At 40.0% G+C, this 23,323-nt stretch overlaps 4 protein-coding genes across 4 annotated transcripts in view; all 4 read right to left on the bottom strand.

The window, feature by feature from the left end:
* Positions 1 to 746: 746 nt before the first annotated feature.
* On the bottom strand, positions 747 to 5,821 carry rrm2b (ribonucleotide reductase M2 b). The gene is made up of 9 exons (XM_080862937.1): positions 5,661 to 5,821; positions 4,942 to 5,106; positions 4,637 to 4,753; positions 4,202 to 4,335; positions 2,986 to 3,080; positions 2,730 to 2,863; positions 1,606 to 1,710; positions 1,064 to 1,177; positions 747 to 965 (listed from the first exon to the last, which is right to left on the bottom strand). The coding sequence occupies exons 1-9, from the start codon at positions 5,691 to 5,693 to the stop codon at positions 813 to 815; spliced, it is 1,050 nt and encodes a 349-aa protein (XP_080719063.1). The 5' UTR covers positions 5,694 to 5,821; the 3' UTR covers positions 747 to 812.
* A 193-nt stretch (positions 5,822 to 6,014) lies between these two features.
* Positions 6,015 to 9,090, bottom strand: LOC308384318 (nuclear transport factor 2-like). Its single transcript, XM_080862814.1, has 5 exons — positions 8,950 to 9,090; positions 7,501 to 7,621; positions 7,338 to 7,409; positions 7,070 to 7,168; positions 6,015 to 6,290 (listed from the first exon to the last, which is right to left on the bottom strand). Exons 2-5 carry the CDS (start codon positions 7,603 to 7,605, stop codon positions 6,174 to 6,176), a joined length of 393 nt encoding a protein of 130 aa, XP_080718940.1. The 5' UTR covers positions 7,606 to 7,621; positions 8,950 to 9,090; the 3' UTR covers positions 6,015 to 6,173.
* Positions 9,091 to 9,202: 112 nt separating this feature from the next.
* On the bottom strand, positions 9,203 to 15,379 carry bloc1s4 (biogenesis of lysosomal organelles complex-1, subunit 4, cappuccino). Its single transcript, XM_080862813.1, has 5 exons — positions 14,735 to 15,379; positions 13,011 to 13,082; positions 12,813 to 12,914; positions 11,165 to 11,299; positions 9,203 to 10,223 (listed from the first exon to the last, which is right to left on the bottom strand). Exons 1-5 carry the CDS (start codon positions 15,074 to 15,076, stop codon positions 10,125 to 10,127), a joined length of 750 nt encoding a protein of 249 aa, XP_080718939.1. The 5' UTR covers positions 15,077 to 15,379; the 3' UTR covers positions 9,203 to 10,124.
* A 3,743-nt stretch (positions 15,380 to 19,122) lies between these two features.
* Positions 19,123 to 23,323, bottom strand: part of pard6gb (par-6 family cell polarity regulator gamma b) — a 36,058-nt gene continuing 31,857 nt past the window's right edge. The window contains exon 3 of the mRNA XM_080862732.1: positions 19,123 to 20,706. Coding sequence (XP_080718858.1) covers positions 19,643 to 20,706 — 1,064 coding nt within the window. The 3' untranslated portion in view covers positions 19,123 to 19,642. The remainder of the gene's footprint in view (positions 20,707 to 23,323) is intronic.

The raw sequence follows: 23,323 nt of genomic DNA, 5'->3' as shown, positions 1-23,323 counted from the left end.
TGAATGAAACTGTATGAATATTTAGTATGACGGTGATTATCTTTAATTTAAAGGTTAATAATTTCTAAAACAATATTTATAAAGTCCACTTTTTCATGTCACAGCATACAGCAACCAAAGTATTGCATAAAAAGTGTAGCTTTGATGCCTGAGCTGAAATAATATTTTTGGATGGTTTATTATTTGTTCTTCTTACATGCATAAAAGAAATTTAGAAAATAAAGAGTCCTTTTTGAATTTTTGAAGCCCACATTGTCCACCAATCATAAAATGACCCACATCACATTTATTTCTTGTCACCTACATTTGAGAATAAGGCTGTTGTTGGTTCTCAGCTGTACAAACATTTACCTCTTGCATTCATTTACAACACCTACACATATTTGGCAAAACATTTTTTATTGTATTTTAAAAGTTAGAAAATATTAAAGCAATTTGCCATAGAAACAAGCAACACGAAGCAGAAAAGTAAAAATATATTCTGTGTTTTTATTATCCACAATGCTCAGTGAGGAAAGAAATACTATTTATGTCACCTCCCTCATTATTTTATCATGATGGCAAAATGTTGATGCTCACCCATTCTACTTATAAACTGTACTGGTTGCTAAATAATTCTCCATCTCTAATACAAAACAAAAAAAACATCCCAAAAAACAATAACAACAAAAAAAGAGTACAGCCTTCACTTCGTAGCACTGTATCAGTATTACAGTAAGACTTGAAAACCTCTGTTGTATAATAACTGTATGGAAATAAATAAATAGGTTGACCGAATGTAACAAATTTACAGTAACATGCCATGTCAGTTTTTAGAAGTCTGCGTCTAGTGTGAATTCACCGTCCATCATGCTCGACATGACTCCGAATCTTTGATACTCTGCCACCCGTTTCTCAAAGAAGTTGGTTTTCCCCTCGAGTGAGATAGACTCCATGAAGTCAAATGGATTTTCAGCTTGGTAAACCTTGGATTAAAAAAAAATGAGGAAAAAAGACAAAAATAGGTTTAATTTCACCCATTCCGGTGTGCAGAGGGTTTTGAACGAATGATTATTAGCATTACCTTGGTCAGTCCGAGATCAGTGAGAAGCCGGTCAGCCACAAACTCGATGTACTGCTTCATGAGGCAACTGTTGATTCCTATGAGATCTACTGGCAGGGCCTCTGTGAGAAACTCCTGTATATGAATAATAACGATTAGTGACTTATAGCACTGGTACGACCTATTAAGATTTTATTGCTTCAGAATGTCATGCTGTAAAGCAGCGGTGGGAAACTCCAGGCCTCAAGGGCCGGTGTCCTGCAGGTTTTAGATATCACCCTGGATCAACACACCTGAATCAAATGATTAGCTCATTACCAGGCCTCCTGAGAACTGCAAGACATGCTAAGAAGGTAATTTAGCCATTTAAATCAGCTGTGTTGGACACATTTAAAATCTACAGGACACCGGCCCTTGAGGCCTGGAGTTCCCCCACCCCTGCTGTAAAGCTACAACTGATCCACTGCAATGTGAGTTAGTGCAGACAAAATGAACAGGAATATGAGGTGAATAGCATTTAATAAGCAAGCATATAATGTATGTAATGTGTAGCATTAGCTGACCTGTTCGATGCTAACAGCTTTGGTGATGATGTCTCTGACTCTCTCCTCTGATGGCTTTTTCACCAGGTAGCTATACAGCAGGCAGGCAAAGTTGCAATGCAGACCCTAGCAAAGAACAAAAAAACATGTCAGAACAGCTGATCTGAAAAAATGTGTATTCATGGTGTACTTAGTCCCAGGTTTATTTTAGGAGACTTGTGTTTACACAACAGCATTTATTACATCAGCTTGATCTCAAGGAAGAACAATGATGGTCATGGTTGATACAGCACCCCCTGGTGAATTGTAAGAGAACTGCATGTCCAACAACTACTATTTTGTAATTGTTAATTAATAGGGTGATGATTAGTTTCAACACAGTGAATGCTGAGTGAAAGAAAACCGGGTGTCAGCAAGATGTAAAAGCAGTGTTTTCAGAGTCTGCCACCATACAGTCAGCATAAATGACCAAAAACTTGTTATATTAACTAGTTAGTTGATATGAGGCTCTTGATTTTTTATAACAATAAGATATTTTGAAAATCTGACTCTCAAAACAGCCAGTGCAGAGCTGCTGTTGTACAGTGTTTGCTATAACAGGGAAATATCTGTCTGAGGGCATTTTCCAAAGAGCGAGGTGAATGTGCAGTCATGACTCTGCTGCCAGCTTTGACAGTATATTGGTGTTTATGATTGCTGTTTAATCTTTCATGTTTATTCTTATCATTTGACTTATTTTTAAAGACCAATGTTGTCTTTACAGCATATATGAATTATACAGCTCTTATGAATTTGGCCGCTGAGGCTGCTGCACAAAGTTAAGGAGTCATACCAGTTATAAGCATGACAATGCAGGTAAGGGCAGACATACTGTTTCTATTTCTGAAGGTTTTCCACAGCAGTTCAAACTTATGGTCATTATGTGCATCTACTCATTTAGTCACATAAGACTGACAACAGACAAAGCTAGATGGAAAACACTCTGTGCTACGCTGTCATTTGGAAAGGAATAATTACATAGATGCCACACCTCCATTTTAAATATGAGCTGCTTCTCTTACCCACAAGTATGTCTGATTCGCTCACAACTCAGGGATACTTTCAACACATCAGAACACATATTTTTGTGCGTGAATTAGTCTCACCTCGTCCCTGCTAATGAGCTCGTTGGAGTAGCTAAGGCCAGGCATTAACCCCCTCTTCTTCAGCCAGTAGATAGCAGCAAATGAACCAGAGAAGAAGATGCCTTCCACAGCTGCAAAAGCCACAATCCGCTCCCCTGGGGCACAAACGTCAAAAATGACTGTTAAGTGATCAAACACGAGGTTCCTTCTAGGACAGTTTGATGTTATATTTAGTTTTCAGTTGTCGTGTTTTTGTCAAGTTTTGTTTCTCCCTTACCAAATGTGGATTTGCTGTCGTTTATCCACTGGAGGGCCCAGTCTGCCTTCCGTTTCACACAAGGCATGGTCTGAATGGCATTAAACAAATAGTCCCTAAAACACACAAACATGAAAACACATGAACTAAAGACTTTTTAATGTGTAATTATACTGTAGTAACAATATGTAGGGAATAGTTTATTTTGTTTGTCTTTAATCAAAGACACTCAGGAACAGGGTAAAAATAATGCAACAAGACTCATGGAGTTTGCTGAGTGTTTAGACTTAAAAGCATCTGTAAACAGTCTGTTGATGAGTGACGTTTGTTGTTTGAAGGCACATCAAAGTTGCTGCAGCTGGGAAAACAACGGCAGTTACCGCAGAACGGTCTCGACTTAACCTGTGACAAACAGGTGCAGGAGTCTGTTCCAGAAACCAGGCTCAGTGAAAACTCTGAACACCTAATAAAGGTAACTTAAACAGTGGATCAGTCACCAGGTAGTTGCCTTTCTCTGACCCTTTCCCTCCTGCTGGGCCTGACACAGCTGTCTGACAAACTATTTAGTTTCCTCATTCAAAGCACAAACTGGAGAGCACTCATTTGCCTACGTTTACGTCTTTAGACTCTCTGAACATGCAGTGAACTATTTATCAGCTTTTAATCTGTCAGTGAGACAAGGCTGCAGTCTGAATATATTCTGGAAGCATTTCCTGTTGAACTGCTTACATGTCTTGAAATATAATAAATAAATGCTGCCAAACAAGACTTTTTAAAACAGATGTAAAACATTCTTACTAGGTGAGACTGACTTTACAATCAAAGATTAATTACAAGGCATCTTTAATGCATGCTTTCATGGTGCTACATGAATAATATTTATAAGCAGAATGTGATAGGATTCAAGTTTTATCATCCATTATGAAAAAATAAAGCTGGGTAAATGATGATTTGCTGGACTTTGCTGAATAAAATCTGACAGGCTGTGTATTAACTTCCTCAACTTCCTCTTTTTGTTCTGTAAACAACACACTCTGCGTTGAAATTTTAGGTCTACTGTATTTAAACCCCAGGTGCTACAGTTTGTTGTAAATCTCCAGAAAGTTTACAAAAGCAACTCATACAGAAGCGGGTTAAGGATTCATACTTTCATTACAACATAAACACGACACAAAAACTATTTTCCGACTTGCTAAAATAAAAAATAAATAAAACAGAGCCACCACGAGTAACTGACCTCTCCTTCAGGTCCCTAATGTAAGTGTTGATGAGCATACTGTACATCTCTGAGTGGACAGTCTCTATGAGGATCTGAAAGCTGTAGAAGGATCGCGCTTCAGGGACCTGCACCTCCTGGCTGAACCTCTGCACCTGTTGTGTAGATTAAAAACATTTGCGATGAAGCGTGCAAGTCCCACAAAACACTTGAACCACACCAAGTAAAAAAAAAAAAAAAATTTAGAGTGCCATCTGCATTTATGTTAACGCATCAAGTACGGTTATCTTTTGATAGCCATTCTTGATGTGTGACTTCATTTTTGAGGGCTTCTAGTAATATCAGTTTCATTAATTTTGCAGTTCAGCTGCCAATGCATCAAATGAGCTTGTTCTCAATCTACATGCAAAATATATATTCTTGAAATTTCTTTAGAGGCCTGCAAACTAGTCTCACCAGGTTCTCATTGACGATACCGTCGCTGGCAGCAAAGAAGGCTAAGATGTGGGAGATGAAGTGTTTTTCCTCTGCCTTCAAACGGTCCCAGTGTGCCAAGTCTTTGGATAGATCGACCTAAAAAAAAAAAAAACCCATCAAAAGCACACCTGTTTCAGTTCCTTCATTTCATGTGTGGATATCAATATGTGCACAGTGGAAAGTAGCAGCAGCAGCAACTGTCAAAACCTGATGGTTAGACATTGTTGCATTCAATATTTTCTTCCTAAGATCACTCAGTAAACCACTCAAAGTACAGTACCCACCTCCTCCACGGTCCAGAAAGAGGCCTGGGCCTGTTTGTACATCTTCCAGATGTCTCGGTACTGGATGGGAAAAATGACAAACCGCCTGGGGTTCTCTCGGAGCAGAGGTTCTTCCTCCGTCTCCAAGCCATTCTGGCAGGCTGTATCATCTTCTCTGAAGCCGTTCTGCAAACAATCCTTTACATTTAGTTTGGTGTCTGTCTCGTTTTTGTTGCATTTTTGACTCCTAGTCGCTGTTTCTCTCGCTCCACACAACTCGTTTTACGGATTGTCCCTTTACTTACAACACGGAGCACTGCGCTTGCGCGTTAACTCTTTACAAAACAAAGGACATAACATTAACGTGTCCACTTGAAAAACATAAATGAATAAAGCAAGATATTTTTGGTCGCCTTCCATACACATTTTAAACGCTTTAGTTGATTTATTTATTTATAGTCGTTATTTCCTTAACCTCAAACACCGTGACTGACAGCTAACACGAGCAGGAAAGCACTTTCACAGCTAAAACTTGCCGTAAACCCTATTATTTGTCACATTTAGCTAAAAATATGCTTTTCCGAAGCTACAAAGGCTTTAGCTCCCCATGTTTCAATAAAGGGTAAGGTTACTACACAGCTACAAACCTACAGTTACACAACCGACGTCCTCGATACACACAGTAACAATAAACGTTTAAGCTAGCTGTGCTTCAGGCCGATAGTAATGAGCTCCAGTACCTGAGAAGATGACTTTTTCACCGTCGGAGTCATTCTGAGGACTGGATTTGGGTTTTTTATTTAGCTAGCTTGTACTCGGTGCCATAACCCTGCGAACGTAGTTGTAGCTCTGTTGATTTGACACTTTAAATCCCCACATACGGGGGTATAGCGCCCCTAGCGGAAATACTAAGAAGTTCACCTTTAAAACAACACGTGGTACGGGTAGCACGATAAAACTTCCGAAAATGACTAATACCGTGATTTTTACCTACTCATCTCACTTGCACTATTAGACATCAAGCAACACCTATGAGTAAAGAGATTAAACTAAAAAAAAGCTATTTGTTACAGGAAGGCAAGACAAAACTGTAGTTTAGAGTAATAAATTCTTTATTTGAATAGAAATGTTATTAATACATGCATTGTAAACACCAAAAAAATGTGGAATATCTTTCTAGAAGTGGCAGCATGACACCGCAGTGTGAATTCAGAACTGGATACAAGTGAATGTGAACCTACTAATCCAAATCACTACACTGGTATGTTGTGTATCCCCAGTCGAAACACATCATTCGTGCATGCCCACGCACAGTTTTGGGATTTCAGCATAAACACTTGATGGAAGGCCATCGGTGGATCATCATCTACCTGTTGGAAATAATTAACAGCAAAATCGTGAAAAACTAAAACTGTAATGTTGGCAGGAATATAAACTTAAATCACATCAGCATAACTCATTAGGACTCTAAAAACACTGCAGTAATGATAATAAAGCACATTGTATTGTAATGTAGAAGCCATACATGTTGTTCAGAGTTAACATACAGAGTAAAAACAGCAGACCCACACACACTGGTAAGAAGTTCTCTATCAAACACTTAATGAACTGCAACACATCATTTATCTACATGCTCTTCAGAAAGTGAAACAGTCATTTGTACTGGGAAAGTGCAGCCTGCCACAGCCAGACTATCATGAAAATAAACATAAAACTTCCCTGCCACCCTGCATTTCACTGGATTTAAAAATGTAACTCTTCCAACCACAAGGGGGCAATCTACAAAAGCTGCTTTCTCAGAGAGAGTAGTATTGGATCCCAACACTCAAAACAATGACACCTGCAGGTCTGAATGATGATTTTAGAATAAAATGTAAATGTTATTTTTTTTGTTTGTTTTTTGGGGTGAACAAGGTCACATGATATACACAATGCCACTGATATTTGTTCCTCCTCATCTTTTCTGACTGAGCACAAATTGGGTAAAAAGACCCATTAGTGAGAACATTTTGTGTACATTTGAATAAATTCTGACCAAAACTGTAGTCGGAGAAGTGATTTTACTGCAGATGCCTTGACATGGTGTAAGCTCATCAGTAAGCCAGATGAATAAAAAACATAAAATAAAATGTGAAGAATCATAGAATACCTGTAGCTGTCCAAACACCATGATGAGGATACAGCTGTCTACTGTGGGCTGGAAGTCCTGTTCTGTGATGATGTGCTTAATGCGCTTGAAAGGCAAGTTCTGTGAATTGTGAACAATATTATTGTTTAGACTGATGTGCTGATGAAAGGAGAGGCGTAAAAATATTATTAATAAATTCACAGACACAACATAACCTGGATTAGAAGCAGCATTTATGGAGTTTCTTTGTGCATGCCGGACCAACAACCTGCTAAAACAAGATACTTACTACTAGTTTGCCAGTTATAGCTTCTCTCCCCTGAAAAGGTGATCCTTCCCACGTCAGACAGGCATCAGGAGACTGCAGAAACATTTTTTCTTTCATAACTATAGGCTCAAAATATTTTTAACATCCAGCGTGATGGAACTGAATAGACATCTGGAAAGCTTACATAAAGGTTACCCAGTCCCATCCTATTGGTATTGTCAAACTGGTTGTAATACTCCTGGACAAAGCCCTCTCCAATCTTTTGCCAAATTTCTTTCTCACAGGCCATGTTTGCAGCTTTGGATCTGTAAAAGAAGACAAGCTAAGTAAAATAAGTCAAGAAATGAGAAGAAACTTGTGTTTATTATTTACACTTAAATAAGACTTTTCTGGTGTCTAATGTGACTTAAACAAAATATGTATGTAAAAATGAAGGGCCAGTTAAATGACTATCTTAATGGACAGCCTTTTGAAATTGCCAACAAAGGTACTGTCTAATTTAACCCTGCATTTAATGTATTTATATTATTACAGACAGGATTACTTCAGATGTTTGTCACTGTATTTTACAACCTCAATCGCAAAAAACTTATACATAAAAGGAACACAATAAAACATATTTAATGTTTAAACTCAGAAAAAAAGTGCCATTGTTAAGAAAAGGGTACATAAAATTGCAATTGTGAATAAAATACAGCCTTATGCGGTTTGGAAATCACTGTTTGCATTTTGTTTGTGTTCACATTTTACACAGTGTCCCAACATTTCCAGAATAGGACTCATATTTTATTGATTTACACACAATTTCTTATACCATTTTGTTACGTGTGTTGTGTTTAACCTAAGTTTAAGCTGCTGTAACAAAGCAACTTCCCGACTTTGGAGATTTAAAAAAAAGAAAGAAAATATTATCATCTTAAATAAACTTTATTTTCAACCACTGCGAAGGACTGCAGGCAGGATGTAGATGAGTGTCAGGGGTGACTTGTGACATAAACATAGAAGAAAAAGTGAAAGGGAAGGTTTACAAGATGATAGTGAGACCTGCTGACAGAAAGACAGGAGTCTGAGCGGAAGATGTTAAGATTTTCAGTGGGAGTGAGCAGGATTACAGATGAGTACATCAGAAGGACAGCTTAAAAGAGGCATGCTTTTACAAAAAAGAAAAAAGAAAAGAGCCCCACTCATATTTTAAATGAAAAAACAATGGGTTGCCTCTCGTGCTGAAGGATACAGATGTGACTGCACAGCTGGGGGGAAAATGAGGCCTGCTTCTTTAAGTGGTGTGGTTTCTTCGTGCTAAAGTTTCAACCAGCTGCAGCGACTATAGCAAGAGAAGCAGATTCAAGTCTATTGGGAGTTAACCAAGTTGCTGTCCAGGTATTTTCAGACTAGTTGAGATTAGTTAACGCAGTCGGGATTAAGCAGAATATAAATCGGAGCTGTCGCAATCCTGCCGTTTGTTAACCAGAAACCCAAGCTGCGGTCTCAAAGTTTTGGCTAGCCTCTGCTGCCTTTACCGAGAACTGTTTTTAAAACCTTTGTCTCCACATTAACCTCATTAAACTCGTGTCAACAAAGGCCTCAGTAACCCGTCATCTTCATTAGACACTTGACTCAAAAAGTACTTTACCTTGTCCGCTATTTTTGCTTGCTTTTTTTTTCTCCAGCAGCAGACGTTTCGGCGTGGGGAAACGAGTCAAAACGAGGCGACCGGAGTTCCCGCTTCCTCCGACTTGTGACTAACGCGTGACGTCAGCACAAGCCGCCCAATGAGAGAGCCTCGCAGTTCTCCGTCAGGAGCTTTTCCTGCTCACCGAGTCCCACCCTCTAAAACACTAAAACCCAGGATCGCATACATGAAACAGAAACGAGCTTGTCTCAAATATTTTTTAATGATTATCTCAAAATCGTAAACCAAATACATACATGTAAAATTAAACATTTTTAATATCTAATTTGGCAAGTAATCAAAGAACCAGAGCTGAAGCTGTGACCATTATTGGCTAAACTTTGCAAGAAAGGGGCCGCACTGCATTAATCTGTTAGGTACTGTTGCTCCCCTCTCCATGATGAGGTCCAAAGTTCCTCTTCTTCCTATTTAGACTGCAGCTTCATCACTGGCACAAAACATAATCAGCAAGTGACAACTAATCTATAATGTGCTTTTTTTCCTAAAAGGTGCAATCAAAGACGTAGCCTCGTGTCAGAGAGAGGCAGTAAGATAAGGCTCGAAATAAAGTGAATACTTTGAAATGGAAGACGTTAAATGCTTAACAGGATAAGATCAGTATTGCTCGGCGGGTGGGGGTGTAGAAGAGACAAAGAAATACAGCTCAGTTCATAACAGCGTGCAGGTCTTTACAAACACTATCAACAGGAATGTAAGTCATAAAAACAAAGCTGGGTTATTTCTCTGTGTATTATTTGAAGATCTTATTGTACCTTCTATACAGTGCTCTACAGGCGAGTGGGACGACTTTGTCCTCCTGACTTGCCACAAATTTAACATCTTACATTTTCTTCACCATTAGTGAAAACAAAACCAAAGACCCATTCAGGCACTTTAAAAATAATTTTGCTACAGTTCAGTGTTTGTTGCTGCCAGGGAAAGGACTTTCAGGAGCACAGATTGTCTGCACCCACTTGACTTCCAGTGACTTGTTCAGAAAGGCTGCTATTGCTTTGTTGAAGCCACTGCACCAATAGATCCTCCTTGCAATAGGTGGCAGTAAAAGTCATCTGTGCAGTTTGGCCCAACAGGCCTCTGAGGTTAGAACCGAGTTATGTTTTGAACGTTCAAGCGCGTCACTGTTCCGGCTGTGACGTGAAATAATCATCTGTCCGAAACACGCTGGGGACTTCTTGACGCTGATGTGGTGCTGGTCGTCTTGGACTGGCTGGTTTCTGAAAGCAAAGAGACAAAAGTTAAAAACCTAATAAATGAAGTGTGGTTACAACTGCTGGGGGAAACCTTAAAAAGAACACTGACTCCGCAGGCATGATGCTGTTCTTGAACACCATCAATCTTAATCAGACATAAATAAAAACACTGTGGGTGTTTTTGTTTTTATGAAATCTGAACCTTTACTCATAATGATCTCAATGAAGTCTGGATAGTGACTACAAATGACCTGGGTGGCCTTGATCCCAATCTCTGGACAAACAACAAACGTTGAGCAAATCAAATTCTGTGTGGATGCAACTGAGGTCACTAACGGCAGATCGCCAGTTTCCTCCATGATCGTGGTGGAGGCAGTCAATTTTTTTCTTTTTCAGAGGCAATAAATGGCTCAGCAGATATTTCACTGTCTAAAAGGAGAGCACCTAATATTTCCCCAAATCTATTTCATTCTATCCCATTTAGACCCAATGTGGAGAAAGTGGGCAGGGCATGTGGTTTTAGCCATCAGCAGCATTTGGGATCCTGGCTAAATGCATCAAATGCATCTCGGGATAGATGCATTTGATGCACAGCTATGGGTCTTTTGGGAGATTTTTTTTTTTTAATCCATAAGCATTTTTCGACTTCTCCTTCTTCTTTGTAACAGAAAAGCTATGAAGACAAACCTCACTCCCTTTGCTTCATTCCAGTGGAAAAGTACAACCAAATAAAGTATGATATTAATTTAAACATTGTGAAAAGTGCTGGTTGTTACAAGTAGCAGCAAAAGCTCTGGACTGCAACCGATTATTACAGTACATTGCTACAGTAAGAGTGGGCAGCCCACAGCTGAACTAGTTTGGGAACCTTCTAAATAATAAGTTTTTGTTTAATCCTGCAAACACCAAACTCAGTGGATAGTGGAGAAAATTTATAATTAACAAGTGCAGAAATTGGCTCTTACGTTTAAGAAGCCTGGGACAGTCATTGTGCGGAGGATCTTCTTGAAAGCACCCGGTAGTGTTCCTAGCTCTCCCTCTGCCTGTGTGACCTGCTCCTCCATTGCGCTGACATTGGCTCCCACCATCTTTACAAAGGCCTGCAGACACAACAGCATATTTAAGATTCACTACAAAAGTTACAATATTCAATTTACCTGTGGTTGGCAGACAGAAAAGACAGCTGACACAGCTACGCTTTGTCCCCAGTCAAAAATGACTGTGCTGTGACACCAATGATGGACTGTTACGTTATGAAGCAGACATGCAGATGCCGACCTTGGCTCCACAAATAATTGTAGTCCAGTCTGACACTTTATTACAAATCAGGAAATATTAATCATATTTTGCAATGAAAAACAAAAACAAATGTGTCTTTAATTTTAACTATAGATTGTGATAGATAATTTTTTAATATAAAAAGGTTTATGCAGTTAATATACAGTCATGTGAAAAAGGAAGTTTACACAGCACTCTATCCACTTCTATGAAAAACTTACAAACTTAAACTTGGCGTGCACCACCTGAGATAAGGGCTGAACAATGAGCATAAGAACACCGTTATCGCTTCAATAGGAATTATGAGCCCAAGTAGCTGTCAGGTGATAAAATGCACTTGATTAACTGATCATCAGCAAGTGTGAGCACCTCTGTAAAAGCAGTTTGGCAGTTTGCTGGACTGTAACACCGAAGTGTGAGTCAACACAACCTTCTCAGGAGTGGACGTCCCTGAAAGTTCACCTTAGGTTTGCAAAGTTGGATATTCGAAAGTACTCTAGAGTCAAATGTGAGGCCACCTGTTTGACAGCTAAAGCTTGGCTGAAACTGGGTCATGCAACAATGATCAATGATCCCAAGCACAGCAGCAAATCTACAACAGAAAGGCTGAAAAAGAAAAGAATTAAGGTGGTGCAATGGCCCAAACAAAGTCTAGACATCAAACCGATTGAAATGCTGTGACGGGACCTTAGAGAGCTGTGCATAAATGAATGGCTGCAAACTGATAAAGTCATACAGAAAATTATTACTTCAAGTTATTTCTGCTAAAGGTGGTTCTACAAGTTGCTGAATTATGGGATGCACCTAGTTTTTCACAGAACTGCATAAGTTCCTCTGAAAAATTTCACATGACTGTTTATCATGAAGTAAATTTTATTTTTGTCTCATCACAAGTTACCTGATGAAGACATTTAATGACATTCAGCTGAAGAAATCGTGAGTATGAACTCAAATAAACATAGTTTTTGCAAATAAGGTCCCCTTTGCTGGTAGATTACCAGACATTTGAATGCATGGTAAGCTTTTACATGAGGAACAGGAACTAATACTTCTACCTTTTCGGTACACGAATGAATAAACAGAGGAAATAGAAAAACAAACAAGTGGCTCAGGGTCTCCATTTGTGAGGATGATACTTTCCGTATTTAATTATGAATAAAAACACTGCACACAAATCAATATACATCAACTCACAATCACGCATTTCATATTAGAGTTGTTAATGTTGCTTGCAGTTTGGCAGGATGCCTCTCTGAGGAATCCGTGTGCATTATAAAAGCGGCAAATGAATATTTTATACAAAACAAAATGAACCGTATGAAACAGTCGCTTTACCTCCAGCTTATCAATTCTTCTGTATATCTGTCTCATTTCATCAGACTTCTGCTGGATTTGAGGTAGGTTTTCATTCACTATCTGCGAGGTATCGTTACGGATCTGTAGACAAAACAAGACAGAATATCAGAAGCAAATTATCCGCGTAATCTAAAACATGAGATGTAAGACACACTTTTATATTCTGACTGAGCTTACCATATCCAGCATTCCAACAAACTCATCCACTCTTGTCAGCATCTCTTCCAAGCTTTTCTCCAAGCACAGGATCTATATAAGACAATGATTTTAAAGTAAGGGTCCCAGAGTGTGTGAAATATGTCATAGTTATGCTGCCCACACACAAGCTTCAATACGTTTAGATTGCATGGCCAAAACACAGCAGCCTTTGTGCTCCTTCTTCAGCTTCTCTGTAACATGCCTTGTATCACGCATATCCACTTAAGACTCACATGGCTTGGGCTTGAATCAGTTCTCAGGCCATTCTTCTAATGACTTTTGAAGTGACATGAAAAATCCCACAACCCAGTTTTGACCTTAACAGCAGTTACTCGCACCTTCACCCAGATTCAAGCCCCTCGAGTTAGAATTAAAAGCTTGTAAATATATGACTTTTCAGAAACTTTTCCTGCCATCAGATGCTCTAGCAATCATTCTGGCAGCAGCGAATCATCTTTGTGGTTTTCCTCCTGCCTGGCACCTCCATATTCAGCATCCTTTGTCCAATATATCCTCTATCCCATCTCTACACATCTCAAACTCTAGCCCTTCAAACTTTACTACTAAATTCCTCAACCTGCGCTGTCCCTCTGAAACACTTGTCCATTCTGCTCAATCCCAGTGAAAATCTGAACATCTTCAACTCTGTCATCTGTCTTTTTTTTTGGGTCAGAGGCAAACTGAACAAACCATAAATCATAGCAGCACCTCGCAAATCTTCTTTTACTTTTGCTGCTATCCTCTTGACACTTGTCTCTATCTACTTCCCCCATACTCTCTTCCTCACCTCACTTGTGCCCTGTCCATCGCTTTGGATGGTTGACTCCAGATATTTAAACTCATCCACCTTCACTATCTCTGCTCCTTGCAGCTTCACATTTACACTTTCTCTCTCATTCACACACATGCATTCTGTCTTGATTTCATTGACTTTCATCCCCTTTCTCCCGAGAGCATACTTCCTGTCGGTTAATGGTGAGGCATAAGTCATGTGAAGGCCAGATTCGACGTTAATGCATTTTAAAAAGTAAGCTTCAATGTTTGCGAAAGTCTACTTATACTGGTATTTCCCCTTTTTCTATCAAAGTTCATCAGGGGCTAAATTGTTACTCCAGCTGCTGTTCTGACAGCCTATAATTTTTTGGTTTGAGTAGAGTCCGTGCAGGTACGTGTCTTTTTGGGGCTGCATATTTCTTGTGAGACTCATTAAACCCAGTAAAATGTGGGCCACTGTCTTAGTATGTGGTGCTGGTGGACCGCACTACGCCAGTGCACTCGTAGAGCATTTAAAACACAATTCTTTCTACTTTGTACCTGTTTTTGAAATTAGTTGGCCTAATTTGGGACTTCCGACATAATCCTCTGCAATACATCTTTACAGGCCAGCTGATGTAAGAGGAAAGCCAATCCTATCACTACTTTCGTGTCGCCTAGCAACTGCCATTGCCAACACCGTCCTAGTTACTGACAAAAGTAACGTGAAACTTTCTTGTAACGGAACGTTCTTGTTGTATAAGAAAATGCTAGGTAGAATAAGACATATAGTCCTTAATGGAGACGATGTAAACCAATTTATTTGGTACTCAAAATGAAAGTGGAACACTTCGTTTACAGGAAGACTGTGTAGGGCTGCTGCGGTACTGACAGTCAAATCATAAACAAAGAGCTAAACATAGCTTAGCTGCTGATATAACAGCACGCACCTCGTCTCCTGCTGTCGCCCTGATGTAGGAGGAGTAGCTGAGCGCGGTGTGCCTCAGCTCCTCGTCGTCCTGCTCTGGGTCGTGCTTGTCGGTTGTCCCGGGCTCTGCAGCTTCATCGAGGCTCGGGCTTTGAGAAATAACATTAGCTGCTCCTGCTACTCCTGCCCCCGCCGCTGCTCCAAAGCTGGGGCTCTGCGACACCGTCCCGCTGCTGAGGATTTCGCTCACCATCGACAAACTGCTCGCACTCTGAGAGACGATTCCGCTGTCTGTGCTGATCTCAGCGCTGGACTCCTCCAGGGGAGACAGCAGGCCCACCCTGTCAACCCGTTGATGGTCCATGTCGCTTGTCTTTCTGATCTACTGCCGTGTTTTGCCTTGTCAAATGACTAGATCACGTGTGTCGCACAATGGACGGAAGCTCGTAAGGGACAAAGGTGTTTTTAGTGCAGCAGAAAACGGAAAATGTAAATAAAGAAAAATACAATATAAATAAATAGAATATAATGGAATACATTCTCAATGGTGGATACAAGCGCCATTTATTTGCATGTCTGCCCCTTTGGATTCATGCATCAAAATTAATAAATTCCATTAGCCACTTGAGTTTTAAAAATGTCAAAGTTTTTCAGTTTATTTCCCATCATTTTCATCTTAGGACACGGCAGTTTTACAACAGAATTCCAACCACTGGATCAATTTTAGAGGTTTTACTCTTAAATTTTAGTGCTTTTAACTATAAGGCAAACTTACAACTTGAACACTTCAAGTAAAAAGAGATAACTGCAATGAGATTTGTTATAGTGCAATGAAAAAGTATTTGCCCCTTTCCTGATTTCTTAGTTGTTGTTGTTGGGTTTTTTGTTATTGCATATTTGTCACCCTTAAACATTTCAGATTATCAAATAAATGTTAATATTAGAAAAAGATATCCAAAGTGAATAAAATAAGGGAGTTTTAAAATTATGATTACATTTATTAAGGAAAAAAAGCTACCTGACCCTGTGTGAAAAAGGAATCTCCCCTAAACCTAATAACTGGTTGTGCTATTCTTGGCAGCAAGAACTGCAATCAAGCCTTAGTGCTAAGTGGCAGCGAGTCTTACACATCTCTGTGAAAGTATTTTGGCCCACTCTTATTAAGGTCATACCATAGCATCAAAATCTGATTTAAGTCCAGACTTTGATTTGGCCACTCCAAAAGCTTAATTTTGTTTTGTTTTTTTGGTTTTCTTTGTAAGCCATTCAGAGGGGGGCTTGCTGGTGTGTTTTGGATCATTGTCCTGCTGCCAGATTTGAGATGAGGGAATTAAGCTTTTTCACCTTTTTCTGGTAGAGTGCAAAATTCATACTTTTACTCTTAGAGTATTTTCTGTAGGTCGCCAAGTTGGTTTGGGTAGCCTAATCTAAACTGCCTAAACTGGACATAACATTAAAATTGGGTGAAAAGCTGGGTACAGGCTAACACAGAAAGGCAGATAACCATTTATCATCACACCAACAGCCAATTAGAATCCCCAATTAACCTGACGGGGTCTTTGGACAGGTTTAAACCTGTGTGCTGATGCACCACTGTGGTGCTCCGCTATAAAGTTAGTAAGATTAATCACACAATACTGAACCCTAAGTTGAATTTCACAGCAGTGATCACAACTATCTACTAATCCACTGTGAGAACTTATTTTGTCTTACCATCCAAGTCTTCTCCCCTCTACATAAACATACACTGGAAGCTGCACATCCACAGACACATCTTTAACTCTTTCATACACATGCAAACTCATATGGTATGTATGTATTTATCTTTCCCAAGGACACTTTAACATACGGATGCAGGAGCTGGGGATCGGACCACCGACCTCCTGTATGTGCCACCATTTTTGGGAGGGGCATCGGTGGCAGTTGGGTAGCCAGTGAGAAGCATAAGCATAATCAGATGTGACACCCCTGTTAGCAAATAATTTCTAAAATCGATTTCTACATGGATGAACTTGTATGATTTGACACCGAGAGCATTGAAAAGAGGCAAGTGTAGTTTACTTTTGGGAAAAGATTAAATATTTATGTTGTGGAAAGTGCTGTAGGTTTTTTTTCCAACAAGCACTAAGGACTCTTGCAATAGAAAAAAAAAAAAAAAAAGATTGTCTGGTCTGATAAAATACAACAGTAACTTTTAACATTTCAGTACGTGTTATTCCAGTGTCGACCAGCATGTGGCAGAGTGAAATACGGCATGGGGACTTGGGGGAGTTCAGATGTCTGACGCAGGTCAACATGTTTTGTATGCAGAAAAAAAAACCTGCCTATGATCAAAGGGGTTTAACACGTTTTAGCATACAAAGTATCCAATGAAAAGGATTACCTGTCAAATCCGTCAGGCTTGTGCAGACGTTTCCAATAATTCCCTCTGAACCTCAGATCTTCAGTTGGACGTGTTCATGTCCAAGAAAGCATTAAGGCGGCCACGTCTGTTTATTTTGAGTTTGTCGGCTTTAATCGTTGTGCGCTTGAATCCTATATTCTATCAGCTGAACATCTGTATCACATGTGGGGAACATAACATAACTGTTTCTAACTGTAACTGCCCTTCCTCGGCTGACTCTGATAAAAGGACACAGATAGTGAAGACTGATTGCGTGACAGTTAGGATTTCAGGTCTCCGGCTAAACCCACAGTCTGCTGACTGACAGTGCTGACTAGTTGGGTGTGAAGGATCTATTAGATGTATGAGCAGTGTGGCACCCTGAACAAACACAGGAGGAAAATATTCATTAGCAGAGAAGTGAAAGATGTTTGCTGCCGGAGGGCCTCTGACATGCATTCCAGTTGCATATCTAGGTTGGAAGCAGAGGCTGTAGCCAAAAGCAAAATGATGATAAAGCTGTACCCGACTCAAGGAATTCAACCTTCAGATAGTCTACATCTTGACTTTGTGATGTCTAAAGTGAATTATTTTGTGAAACAAGACCTTAATTTCTTATCTTCTCCTTCAGCCTGACTACTGCTTTCTAAAAGCCTAGGATTTGTGGCTTTCACTGTAGCTTTTAATGACTTGAATGAGGTGCAGATGACATCACTACAGACTCATCACCTTTAAATAGCCACAAGTCTTTGTGGTTTTACACGAGTCAAGATTACTTTTACTTAAGCTTCAGAAATGGTGCTCCAGAAATTCACACCACTTACGCCACACTGTGTGGTTATGAGTTCCTAGTTACTCTGAACTGGAATGTCAGCCTCTTTGCTTCACCATCAGCTTTGAGTTGAATGAAAATCTTCTGGCCTTTAGTTTGAAACCAAAACTTATTTTTCCATTTTGTTTAATACAATTCATGCAGTCATCTGTGCTTAACAGCATCTTGTGTCTGTTCAGTACAAAAATACATTTTAAAGTAAATACACTCACTGGCCACTTCATTAGGTACACCTGTACTATTGCTCATTAGCGCAAATATCTATATAAATTGTATATAACATAACTCATATCCATTTTTGCATGTAGATGTGGTCAGTAAACCAGCTGAAGTTCATGCAGAGCATCAGGATGTAGAAGAAAGTTGATTTAAGTAACTTTTAAGTGGCATAGCTGAAATACTTAGATGGGCTGGTCTAAGTATTTCAGAAACTGCTGATATGTTGGGATTTTCCCCAGACAGCCATCTCTAGAGTTTACAGAGAAAACACCCCCCAAAAATAAATAAAACAATCCAGTGAGTGGCAGTTCTCTGGGTGAAAATGAGTTGTTGTCAGAGGTCAGAGGAGAATGGTCACACTGCTCTAAGTTGTAGTAACAAATCACTTGTTAGAACCATGGTGTGTAGATGATGTTGTTTTCAGAGATGCTCAAGCTGGTGATGTAGCTGTGTGGGGTATATTTTCCTGGCATGCTCTGGGGTCTTTAGTGCAGAGCGACACACAGCCAAAGTGTTGTTGCCAACCATCTCCATCCCTTTATGACCACACTGTACCCACGGCTGCTTCCTGCAGGATAACACACCATGTCAGAATTCAAATCAAACCTCAAACTGGTTTCTTGACCATGACAGTGAGTTCACTGTACTCAAATGGCCTCTATTGTCATCAGCTCTCAATTCTTAAGAATGTGGTGGAATGGGATAATGACATTAGTCGAGAAATCTGTAGCTATGATGTGATGCTATCGGGTCAATATTGACCAAAATATCAGAGGAATGAGCACCTCTGTGAATCAGTGCCATGAATAAGGAGTTAAAACAACAATAAGGTGTGCCTAATGAAGTGACCAGTTGTAGTTTGAAAGCTCTAACAAGCTAAAAAGATAATTATATAAATGCAAAAATGATTGTCTCAATTTAGAAGCCATTAAGTGCATAAGTAGTGGAGCAAACATCACATTTATAGTTTGCATAATTGTGAGACAGAATAATTTATTGAAACAGATACACGGATTTGATCATAAAGCATAAAAGACCTATTTAAAAAAAACAAAAACACTCTACACAGCATTCATCAGAATATAAGAAATATAGATTTACTCTTTAAAACATCCACATAAACAAACCCCAGTTGGTCCCAGTAAGAAGAATGAAAAGGGTCTTAATAAAAAGTGGTCACTAAGTAAAGACACGAGGCTGTAGGTACATTCAGAACTACGATAGTGGACTCGCCTAAAAACAGTTATTTGTTCTGATGCTTATTACAAAACATACAAATTTTCTCATGTATGATAAAGATGACTTTAAAAAAAACAAACACAAGAAATATGTACACAATGCTCTTTCCTGTTTGCAACTTCCTAACATCAAAGGTTTTGTAAAACCAGACAGAAGTTACAGTTAGTATCTGACAAAACACGCACATGCTCATTATTTAGCTGTTCCAGTTTAGTCTCTGAGCAGTCGGGATGTTTGTGTGTCTGTGTTTGTAAGTATTATAGGGTAATGACAGTGCCGTCCTCCTCCACCCCTCCTCTGGGAAGTGCGAGACTGTTTCGTGGGTCAGTTTTCAGTGAGCTGAGGATTTTGTGCAGGCTGCCGTTGCTGTGGCGGAGGGCTGGGTTGCTGGTATGATGAAGCTGCGCGTGGGGTTGATGGCTGTGAAGGGACTGCTGGTGTGGGTTATGCTGAAGGTTAAGGTCTTTGTGGAACTGGTAGCTAAGACTGCTGTGTTGGTGGTGGTGGGACCCTCCATTTAGACTCTGCTGGGAGTGGAATGAAGCAGTGGAGACCACCGATAGTGGTCGTGTGGGAGGGCTCGGAGGGGCCGCCGAGCCTGAGGTGGTGGTCGGATTCTGGTGTTGTGTGCGGGACGCACTGGATGCCAGCGAAGCATTGGACCTCTGAGATGGCCTCTTGATGTTTTTCTCTATGACGACGTCATTATCCTCGTCACTCTCCAGGTCATCCTGATAACCATGCGCCCCAGAAGGTGGCATCCCCCCTATGTTTACATACATGTGACCGGTTGAGCCGTTGCTATCGGACGACTGGCCCGAGCTGCCGGAGATCCTGCTGCTGCGGACAACGTTGTTGCGCTGATTCACTGGTTTGACGGTAACAATCAGGTTGTGGCTGTTGGCGATCATCATATCTGTTACCTGATCCAAGGATTTCCCCGTCACTTCAATGCCGTTCACTTCCAGCACCTCGTCATTAACCGCCAGCAGCCCGGTGCTCTCCGCCAAACCTCCAGGCACCAGCCGAGATATGAAGATGCCAGGTACTTTCTCCAGTCCGTGAGAAGTCACGCGCACGCTGACTCCATCTCGAATGTAAAAGCCCAAAGGTTTGTCTGAACCGTGGCGATACAGGCGGACACGGCGGTGAGATTCAGGCAAGATGTCCACATCAATGATTGAGGAAACGGGTCGGAAGTCCTGTGGCATGCCGATGCGGATGTGAGGACGCTTGCGGTTGACGTCGTTGCGCAGCGCGACCACAGGCTTCTTCTTACGTGTTATGGTGTTGGAGGCAAAGTTGGTATAGTCTATCTCTTCTGCAAAGAAAGAGACGAGACAGAGAAAGAAAAAGATTTAGTGACAAGAAAACCATTTCAAAATGTTTATCTTCCATGTGTTAAACCAAGGCCCCATAGAAAAATAACTATTTGCAAGTATGAATCATGGAAAACTAGTCAAAGAACAAAAATATAAATCTGGAACGGAACAAGATAAAAAGGACTATCAAAACCTCTGTTACAAACCTTTGTGCAAATGATGCACAGATGTAGCTGACCCGAACTGTCCTGGGAAACACCTGCTAATCATTTACACAACTTTTATTCCAGATTTGACACAATATTTTAATTAGAGGAAAGTTATAAACAACACCGGAGTGCTCAGAGGTTTACTCACAAGGTTTCTATGCAAAAGTGCAACTTGAACAGGTCAACTAGATTCAGATGCTGAGAAGCTGTGTGTGTGTGTGTGTGTGTGTGTGTGTGTGTGTGTGTGTGTGTGTGTGTGTGTGTGTGTGTGTAAACTGCTGAGTTTGCTGAGCATTCCAGTGCAGAAAGCTGTGACCCACCCCTCTGCTACCAGGCTGCAGCTACATGGATAACAGGGTTGCATTTCTGCACGCAGATACAAAGTCACATGAGGTACATGTACCATAACCCATACAACTCAGTATCAAATGTTAAAAAAACAAAAACAAAACCCCTCATTGCGCTCTTTATAGCTAATTAGAAAGTGAACCATCTTCCACGACCTCAGTTCACAAGTGACCTCAAAGGACAATGAGACAACACGATGTGGAAAGAATGAGCTGAGGGAAGATTTGTTTGCAAATCTCAGTTAATGCTCGATGTTTCCAACCACAGATTCAGAGCCATCGATGAAACAATGGAGGCCTTCATGGTGGACTTTATTAGTGCTCCCTAGCCTTTTTATAATCTGACAAACCCCACAGGAACAACATCATCCCCCCAACTCTGAAGCAATTCCAATCAACTGTTATTTAACTCCTAATTGTTTATAATGTTAATCATTTGTCATCATGTCAAACTGTCAGAGAGTTTATCAGATATGTTAAAGCTTTGAGCAGTTACAGTTTTAACTACACAAAGTCTCTAGGAATTACTTTTAGCCATTTCAGTCATTATTGAACTTTGATCAATTTTCATTTGTAATTTAATAACTGCTCTGAACATCATTTTAAATAGCAATTTTACCCAGTCACCCCTTACCTTTTGTTCTGTCTGCATTTATTAATTACTTTTAATTAACTTCTCAGGCCAAATTTGTTCAGGTTCACTCATCTTTTCAATTAAAATTGTGCTACAGAAAAAACACCTCCTCTGGTACTTTTTCCCTGGTTGGAAATCAGTGGCTTGGATCACCCTGTCAGTGAATGACTGACATTTTAAAAAAAAGAAAAAAAAAAAGTAATCACTGCTGAGCATTAAACAAACAACAGCAACAAACCTTTTTTTTTTTTTTTTTTTAAAAAAGGGATGAATGTGTATTTACAGTTTCACATTGACTCACATATGATTACACATATGTTCACTGAGTTGTATTTCTGACAAAGATGCAAATAAGAGGAGGAGAGGAAAAAAAAAATAGCTCTCTAATCTTCTCTTCTCAGGCAGGCAGGAAATCTGGACACAGTAAACCGTGATGTGACAGGAAGCGAAGGTCCCCAGACAGGAGAATCAGCTCCAGTACTTCCATTACTATGACTCATGTTTGCCCGACTGTTAGGGACACTTTAAGAAGAAAAAAAAAAAAATGAAATTGTGTGTTTGACTGTGCACTGATGGTTCAGCACACAGTATTTGTTGGGCCTTTATTCAAACACTGAAATAAATTTCAATTCTGAGCCAGCTCCAGCCTCAGGACCTTTGCCATACACCTCCATATGGAGTGCCGACTCATCATCATTGTATGTTCTCCCTCTACAACTTCTGTGTGCAGACTGATGACTAAGCAATATATTCAATTTTTTCCAAAATCCATCCTCTTGGCATGCATCTTGGCAACGAATCTGGGAAGTTTTCCAGGCGGGTTAAGTCATGTTTTGAATACACTTACCTACAGCCCAACCTTAACAACAAAATAGCTGCCACCACAGAGCTGGCAGGTAAGTCGCGAACCTCGACTGTGTGCATGCATCAGTTTTGATTGGCTCTGTGGGGTCAGAGGGTGGGACAACTGCAATTTTTTGTTTTTAGAGAATTAATTTTTTTGGGAGAATTAACTTTAAAAGTTAAACATCAGCAGGTTAACATAGCTCTACAATTTCTATTCAGAATACTTTGAGTGTCATATCTCTTTCTGATAATGTCTGTATGATGGACATGAAAAGTAGAGAAAAGAATATAATTGTTGTGAAACGCAACGTGTGCTCAGGGTCTTAATGCTGTCAGGTGAACAGAAGCAGCTCCCATGAAATCGGCAGTGCTGTCGACCGTAGAAATCACGGGGAAACACAATGAAAACAAGGCAAAAATAGAAATGATAAATGTGCAAACTATAAGACTGACATCTCCTGGCTCAGCATGAAATAATGTTGTCAAGTCCTCAAAGACTCAAGCCAAGCTGCTGTGCCAGAAGTGCCCGATAAGGAAGAATAAATTGCTTTGTAAAAATGCATTTTTTAGCAGAGACAGT

Source organism: Rhamphochromis sp. 'chilingali' (genome assembly GCF_963969265.1).
Source record: "Rhamphochromis sp. 'chilingali' genome assembly, chromosome: 17".
In the NCBI taxonomy this organism is placed as follows: Eukaryota; Metazoa; Chordata; class Actinopteri; order Cichliformes; family Cichlidae; genus Rhamphochromis; species Rhamphochromis sp. 'chilingali'.
Note: the sequence above shows the minus strand (reverse complement) of the source record. Positions and strands in the feature narration are given on the sequence as shown.